The sequence below is a fragment of the Tiliqua scincoides genome, chromosome 2, assembly GCF_035046505.1.
Source record: "Tiliqua scincoides isolate rTilSci1 chromosome 2, rTilSci1.hap2, whole genome shotgun sequence".
NCBI classification, from domain to species: domain Eukaryota; kingdom Metazoa; phylum Chordata; class Lepidosauria; order Squamata; family Scincidae; genus Tiliqua; species Tiliqua scincoides.
Window position 1 is genome coordinate 202,428,990 of NC_089822.1, and position 8,283 is coordinate 202,437,272.

Below are 8,283 nucleotides of genomic sequence, written 5' to 3' on the forward strand. Positions count from 1 at the left end.
GCCGCCGCCTTGCCTTTGCAAGGCAACTTCGCGCGCGCCTCCCGCTCGTGCCAGAGCTTCGGGGTCTCGCGCTCGGGAGCGCCCTCCTGTCTTCTGGGCTGGCAGCAGCTGAGCGCCCCCGGCTCGGGCATGCACAGCGCCCGCCTCGACGCCTTCGTGAGCCACCTTCGCGCAGAAGTGGTAAGTTCAGGCGGGGGAGAGCGGGAAGGGTGGGTGTGTGTGTGTGGGGGGGTCCTGCCCGGGGCTGCAAGGAGCGCGGCACTCGGGGTCTGCGGAGACGGTCCTTGTGCAGGGAGGTGCTCACCGGTGCTGCACCCCTAAGCCAAGCGGGGGTCGAGGAGGCGTGCTGGGGGGAGACGCGCCAGGAGGGTGTCCCGTGGCCAGCTGACTCGGGACTTCAGCGAGAAGAGCGACCAGGTGACTATGGCTGCAGTCCTACTGACCTGGGAATAAGCCCCATTGACTATATTGCGATTTACTTCTGAGTAGACATGCATAGGATTGGGCTCCGAGGCTGCAGTCCTATCCACACTTTCCTGGAAGTGAGCTCCATTGACTCTGATAGGATTTACTCCTGAGTAGACATGCATAGGATTGGACTCGGAGGCTGCAATCCTGTCCTCACTTTCCTGGAAGTAAGCCCCATTGACTATTATGGGACTTACTTCTGAGTAGATAAGCATAGGATTCGGCTGTAGGGCTACCATCCTATGCATGGTGACCTGGGAGTAAGCCCCCTTGCCTACTCAGAAGTAAGTCCCATAATAGTCATGCATAGGATTGGGCTCTACGGCTGCATTCGTGTGCGCACTGCCCCGGGAATGAGCCCCACGGGACACAACGAGACCTCTTTCCAAGGAGGCATGTATAGGATCGGGCCGTACCTTGTGACTGCCATTCCCAGGGAACAGCGCCCTGCAAAAGCCTGCACCGAGAGCACTGGAGCAGCAAGACGGGGCTTGCGGCTTCTGAGCCGGAATGAGTGCAATGCCTGTTGTGTGTGTTGCAGGCGTCCCGCCCAGGGCGGCTGAGGAGCTGTCAGCCCCGCTTCTCCGCTTTCCCGGGACAAGCCTTGCCGCTCTGCTAGTGAGACTGAGCACGCCGGGGCCTGGGAGGGGTCCGCGCCTGGCGGCGTGAGGTTGCAATCCTAACACGCTTTCCTAGGAGGAAGCTCCATTGCACACAGTGGAACTTACTTCTGAGTAGGCTTGCCTTGGATTGTGCTGTGAGAAAACTCGTCTAGCTGAGGAAAAGGCAGGGGACCCAAGCAAGAACCCAGAGCCCTAATGCTGCCTGCAACTGAAACATGCATAGGATGGGGGCTGCTTGGCTGCAGACCTGTGCCTGCCTTTGAAACTTATAGGATTTATTTCTGAGTTGCAGTGCTTAGGATTGCACTGTAGGAGGGAGGTCCTGGAGGTGTTGCTTCCTAATACCAGAGGCAAGGGGACTTGATGTGTGTTTGGGGGGGGGGGGAGGGAGAGAGGTGCATTCTGCACATGCTCTGGTGTGCTGATTTTCATATTGCAGGCTTGAGGCTTCCATTCCAAGTACATTCTTTGGCTGCTTGGAACTGATCCAGCAGAATGAACATGAATCTATGCAGAAAGGATAGGCTGGAAACAACATCAGCTGAGTAGTTTTCTTTGGGGAAAGACATAGAACCGGATGGAGATGTGAAGTCAGAGTCCAGGATGGGCTGGAAGGAGTCTTAGCTGTACCACTGGTTGTTGCTAAAGAATGCTCTGTGGCTGGAAGTACCACCACTGGAGGCCTGAGGGACAGTCGACCCCCCCTCCCACCCTTTGCATCTCAGGGGCCCATTTGTCGTTGCCTTCTCTATCCCTCTAACAGGGTGACTCCAAAACATCATCTGATCCCAGAATCAGCTGCTACTTCTTGTTTTTTTCCCAGCTATTGTGTTGCCACATCCCCATATAACTGTAGAGTAGGAAGGACTTACTTATGTTTTCCACAAGTTGGAAGCATTCACAGACTAGCCTGGCCCAGTTTCTTAGTGTGTTTTAGTTTGAGGACATCGGGCCCGGGGCCCTGCTGTTGTGCACCCTGAGATCATCCACTGTGGGAGGCAAAGCATTAGTTTCAAATGTCCCATTTGTACTAGAGTACAACAGTGGAGAAATATGCCCCTCCTTGCCTTGCCCCCTGTAGGGGTTGCCCTTTAGTGTTCATTGGGGGTACTGCAGACTTTGAGACAAGGCCTAGCCTTGGGGAGGATGCTTCCCCTCTGACTCCTGATGATTCCTGGATTCATCATCTGTCTGAAAAGAGAGTTTAGGCTTGCAATACCTGTCCTGATTTCTGAGTGTCAGATGGTCATATCATCTGACTGAACCTCATGATGAGAGATCTTCTTGACATGCTTCAGAGCTAGAGTCTTGGGTAGAATGCTTTTGTGGGATTTCCAGGAAGTTCTGGTGATACGAGTCTTCTCTCACCACAACTGTCACTCTCTTCAGGCCCATGCTGTTAAGGACTTTGTCTTGAGGGAAGCAATGAGGACACCATGGCCTGTCATGGGCTGTAATAGGCATAGTGCAGAATTCTTTCGCCACGCAGCAGGGTGTTCCTGCTGAAAACTGCTATTTGGTCAGTTCTCCCAATTTTCCAAAATAAGAGGCACCTGAGAATGCCATTAGACCTTCATAATGGCCTTGCAAATTTAAAGATACTACCTAACAAAATTTTCTATAACAAAGTGAAAAATGGGAAGTTCTGCAGGAACATACAGGAAATGGTGTAATAGTGACCAATGTTTGAGCTGTTCAGACATCTGATTCTTAGATGAGCTGATTCTGTATGAGAAGGCTAGTAGATGGGGTAAAAATGAAATATGAAAGCTTCTTGAAAGTCTAGTGATGCTTCTGCTTCATTTTTTTTTTTTTTTTGTGATGCAAAGTTCACTCTGAATGTGACCCTGGCTGATGTTTCATTCTGTGAAGAATGCAGCAACATTGTTTTCTTTTAAAAATAGGATCGCTAGGCATGTATGACAGCTAGCGCTGTACTCCCCAGAGTGCTTCTGATTAGTGAAAATTTGAAGGTCATTAACCCTTTTCCCTCTATGCTCCTGGAGGACTTCCAGGATGGTATGGTATGAGAAGGCTCTACATGTCCTGAAGTTGATGCTTGTGTTGTGTCTGCATTCAGCAGAGTAGCTTTTTTTTTTTTTTGGTAAATGCATTGGTCCCATAGATTTGACTGTCATTGTCCTAATATGCACAGAGGGAAGCATTGATTGGTTTCCCATTTGATTTCAGTTCCGTTGAAAGTGCTGTCTTTAAGCTTTGAAGTCTGACATGACATGGGATCAAGGACTGCCTCCCTCTGTATGAACTCATGTGCCTATTAAGATTAGTCCAGCAGGATCCATTAGAATGCAGGAAAGGACCATGGCACTTAGGAGCATGGCCTTCACGGTAATTGCTCTGCCTGAAATGGTTGGGCAATCTACATCTTTTCTGAGTCTTTAGAAAATATGTATCATTCACATTTCCTTTTCAGCAGGCATTTGGATTATTCAGTTTGTTCTTTAGAGCTTTGATTTGCAGCTTAACTTTGTTTAATTGGTTTTATTATTAAACATGTTTGCTATGAAAGTGTACTTTCCCAGAAGCACTTTGGGGTTCTGGGAAAGTGACCTACCGATATTTTAAATAAACAGACAGGGACTGAAATAGCTAGAGCTGATTTTGGAAATCCTAGACCTTCAGGAGTTGCTGCTACAGGAAGGAAATGCTTTGTAAAAGTCCTTTTAAAATCTTCGTTTGTGAGAGTTGCTTGGTGATGGTCTAGTGGCATCAGATCCAGTGAAGCTGATCGGTATGGAGCGGATACAAATTATAAATGGAGTCCTAAGCCCAGAGATCAGTTTCGTGTATTTTTTTCTGCTGTCTGGGGCCTTTGTATGGGAAGTTGTCTGTGCTGACAGCACATGTGTGGCTCCAGGGCTTCTCGGTTTTAGCTGCTCAAGAGAGCACCGTGTTCTTTCTGTCTTTAATTTACTCCTTTCCTAACTGGTTCAGCCAGGGCAATCAGGTATTTGCCATGGATGTCAACCTTGCAAGTGTAGCTGGCACCCAGCTGTTGTGTGTCCTTATTGATGCCAGTGCCACCACTACTGCTTCATCCATCTCCAGTTGGTCATTCTGTTGGGTCCAGAAGTAGAGGTTAGGTGGTTGCTAGACAACTGAACTATAGAATTGCCTTCCAGTCAGAGGCAATGGATCAGGTGAAAGAACAGTGGGGCAAGAAAAGGCCCATTGAGCATGGGATGGATGGGATGCAGAGTGCAGACCAGACTTGGGCATCCTTGTGTCAAAGGCTGGGTCTGCAATTATTGCGGTCTATGGTTAGCAGAAATGCCTCCTACTGAGTCTGCAATGGCCTTGTTGGTCTGGCTTGTTCCAGCATGATCTCTTAGATAGATACCAACTTTGAAATTCAAGTCTCTGGCCTATTGAGTCACATTCCATGTTTGTGTGCTATTGAACCAGCAGTATTCCATCACTTCACAGCTGCTGAGGTCTGACTCGGTGACGAAGCAGCACTTTTTCCTAATCTGTGTCATGTCCAGGTGGGAGTTTTGTTTTTTTTTCTTTTAAAATCCCATCAATGGCTGACTCACGGTTGCGGTGCAAATGAAGTTTATCTGATGCTGTGGCTTGTAAAGGAACTTGGATTTTACCTTGACTGGAAGTGCTGTATTTTGGGGGGTGTGGTGGATCTACTGCCTTATATTAATGGCTGCCAGAATTAGCACAGGGATTGTGACTAAAGCATAACTCAAAGCAGCCATTTGATGGGTTCCAGGTTTTCAGCCAGTCATGGGGGGCTATTGGGAACAGTGTTGCCACAAGGGCCAAATGAATCACTTTTGCCTTGGTGTCAATGAATCTGCCTAGAGGGGCAGTAGTCAACAGACATATAGATGCTCAGCTGCAGAGGCTTAGAAAACAGCAAAAAATGGGCCTGGTGGAACAGTGGAGAAGAAGGAATCAGACTCTAAGGAGTTTGCTCTTAGCATTGGGACTTTTGGCTGGACTTTTGCAATGTTGCCATTTACGAAGGAGCAGGAGCAGTTAGTGCGCTTGCAAGAGATCTCTTGTGAGGCCAGGGAAATGTTTTTTTTCTAAAGTGACACTTTTCACACCCATTTGTAATTGCTGACCCTCTTTCATGTTTCCTCCTCTCCTTTGTCCCAAGTGTAGGGGCTCCTCAGCATCTGGAAGGCATGTGTCCCTGTGCTGGATGCTTGATCTGGAAACTGAGAGTGTTGCACACCTCTTCCAGCTGCAGACAAGAATTTCATGTCATAAAGGATTGTTTGCATCATTCTTGCTTGCTCAAAGTTCCTGTCCTCCTGGCCACTCAATAGCAAAACTGAGAGACCTCCAGGTGGCTCAGAAGGGGTGCTCTAAAAATTAGCTCTGAAGCAAATTTATCTTTGGTGTTATGGAGGCAGAGGTCCATTTCCACATCCCCTGTCTCCCCCCCCCCCAAATTGGGACTTATCTCCTAGCTTTTCCTCTGTGCATGACTGTGGACTGCTTGTGTAATTCCCAGAGGCTCTCACACACCCACTGTGTCATCTTCTGCCAGGTAGGGCTGCTCACTCACTCACTCAAACATGCTGCTGCTTGCATGGCCAGGGATGGGCCAGGAACGTGCAGATGCTGCCGAAAAGCTCTGCCTCAGGGCTGGGGGCCTGTTGAGACGAGACGGGGCGAGGACTTGCGCGTGCGGGTCTGGCTCCTGGTTCCACACCTTTGCTCAGATCTATGCCCCTCACCAATTCAAGTGAGGGAATCTCTGCTAGAGACCGCAGGAGCCTTGCAGCATGCAGCAATCCATGGAAACTTTTGCGTGTACTGTATTATATAGACGTTCTGACACCTGGGCAGGATGAGCTGTGTGATCCAGGGGTCCTGTGGCTCACAAATGCACTATATGAATTTTATAGGGAGCCAGAGAAGATGCATTGTGAGGCTATTAGTAAAATGTCTTATATGCTGCAAATGAGCTGATTTTGCCTATGGGGGGCTGGGTCATATGGGGTCAAGAGCTCTCTTCTCTGAAATCGGTAGTTCTCTTGTTTGCTACCTTTTGTGCTGTTTGAGCTTGTGATCCACACATGATCTGGACATGCAGCAAGTTGGGAGGGTTAGTTTAATTCTAGTATTGAGTACAATACGTTTGAACAAAGTAAGTTTGACAGTTGCAACCTTTGTATAATATATGAACATAGGAAGCTGCCATCACTCAGTCAGATTCCTAGTCCATCTTGCTCTATACGGTCTGCTATGCTGGTTGACATCAGCTTTCCAGGCCTTTCCCTGCCCTACGTAGAGATTTTAGAGGTAGACTCTGGGACCCTCTGTATCTAAAGCATGTTCTCTGCTAGTGAGCTAGGGTCAGCATCCCGTGCATAAAGCACACCCAAGCAGGACCCTGATGGCCTAACAACCATTATGCCAGGTTTTAAGATACTGTGGGCTTCAAAGAGAACCACATTGGGCAACGTTGTTGGGGTGATTGTGGCAGGAAGCTAACAGTCTCTTCTTCCACAGCTGTGCATGAAGGAGTCCAGTGAAGTGCTCCGGGGCCAGATGCAGTGCATGATGCGGACACTCCACGATCTGAAGAGGGTACATGACCGAGAACTCCAGCTGGACTTCCAGGAGACAAAACCACTCCCTGCCATGCCTTCCCCAAAGCAGTGCACCAGTCCACGGGTATCAGCCATTTCAGAAGCAGACTCTGCCTGTTGCTTAGAGGTGGCTGTGGAGGAAGAGGTCGCTTTCTCTCCTCCCAGCAGTGAGCGGAGCCTTGAGTTTGATTCAGGCTACTCTGAAGTATCAGGGAGCAGCTGGCGGGATGAGGAGGGACCCCCACCGCTGCGAGCCAGTAAGCTTTCTTCAGGGGGCTTTCTGCGGCGCCGAGTGCCTGCCAGGAGGCCCCGGCCCAAATCCGCTTCTGATGTCTGCCTGGAGCGGTGGCGGGAAGCTGAACCAGCAGATGCAGGAGACTGGACAGTGTCCCTTTTGTCACAGAGCCGCAACCGGCAACCCCTGGTGCTGGGGGACAACTGCTTTGCAGACTTGGTTGAGAACTGGATGGACCTTCCTGAGGAGAGTGGGGAACGTGGGCGGCTGCAGCGCTGGCTTGCTAAGCCCCACGGCTTCCTGCTCAACCTCTCTGGCAATGTACGCCGCAGGTTGGCTGGCATCTCACGCACAGAGGTCACCAAGCAGGACCCTGATGGCACCAAGCGTTTTTCTTGCCCTGCAGGCCTGGGTGCACAGCCTTCACTGCCCTATTTTCATCAGTCGCATGCCAACATCAGCGAGCTCTCCACAGACTGTAGCAGCTTTGCTGCCCTTATGAACTGCAGAAGCCGGCAGCCAATCATTTGCAATGACGTAATTGGCTACATCTAACCCGTTTGTGTGCATGTATGTATGTATGTGTGTGCGTGCATTGTTTTTTAATGTGCCTTTTCTAAACAGATCTATATTTTTATGGCTCTCTGTAAAATAAATGTCTTTTTCTACATTAAGACTGTGTATGCGTAATTGACTTTGTAGCTTTGACCCAATCCAGCTTTCCAAGGCCAACTGGGCATGTGCTGCATCCTTTGATGGCCATGGGTAGCCATAGAAGCCTCCTTGGCTAGTTGGCTTCTGGTAAATTGGATAGGACTGAGCCCTTAGTGATAGGATAGGATTGAGCCAAGTGACTTTTTAACTGCTTCCTGGTTGATTCAACTGCAAGACTGCAGCTATGGCCAAGAACTGACGTGTCATTAAAGTGCTACTTTCTATGAGTAAATTCAGGAGAAAAGGAATGAAGTATGCAAATTATGAATATCTTCATATTTTGTTTCCTTAGTGGCGTAGCTAGCCACGCTGGAGCCTGGGGTAAAGTTAAAAATGATGCCCCCGTCACACCTGGAAGGGATGTACTTCCAGGTGTGATGTTACACCCATGGTTTTTTTAAAATTGAAAAATCTGCCACTGCCACCCAGACCCCTCCTGCTTGCCCCCCAAGAGGTGTGATCAGTGGTTGGAGTTTCTGGCTGCTTGCTCCCCTTGCTCTGCCGCCTCTCCCTGCCCCCTCCTGCTTACCCCAGTCACCTCCCAAGTCCCGGGAGCAAGCCGCCAGAGACTGCAGTTGCCTCTGCCCCCTCAGAAAGAGTACCCTTTTTTCTGGCACTTTTTGCAAGAGGAACAAGCTGTGACTGTGGGGGGGATTGTGGGCAC

General features: G+C 49.5%; 1 protein-coding gene across 1 annotated transcript; it reads left to right on the top strand.

The window, feature by feature from the left end:
• Positions 1–7,525, top strand: INKA1 (inka box actin regulator 1). Its single transcript, XM_066617593.1, has 2 exons — positions 1–180; positions 6,591–7,525. Exons 1-2 carry the CDS (start codon positions 130–132, stop codon positions 7,458–7,460), a joined length of 921 nt encoding a protein of 306 aa, XP_066473690.1. The 5' UTR covers positions 1–129; the 3' UTR covers positions 7,461–7,525.
• The last annotated feature ends 758 nt before the right edge of the window (positions 7,526–8,283 follow it).

Excerpts from the sequence above, each read along its gene's own strand:
- INKA1 (XM_066617593.1), top strand. The coding sequence starts at position 130 with ATGCACAGCGCCCGCCTCGACGCCTTCGTGAGCCACCTTCGCGCAGAA. Across the intron at positions 181-6,590 it reads GCCACCTTCGCGCAGAAGTG|CTGTGCATGAAGGAGTCCAG; the intron begins GTAAGTTCAGGC and ends CTTCTTCCACAG.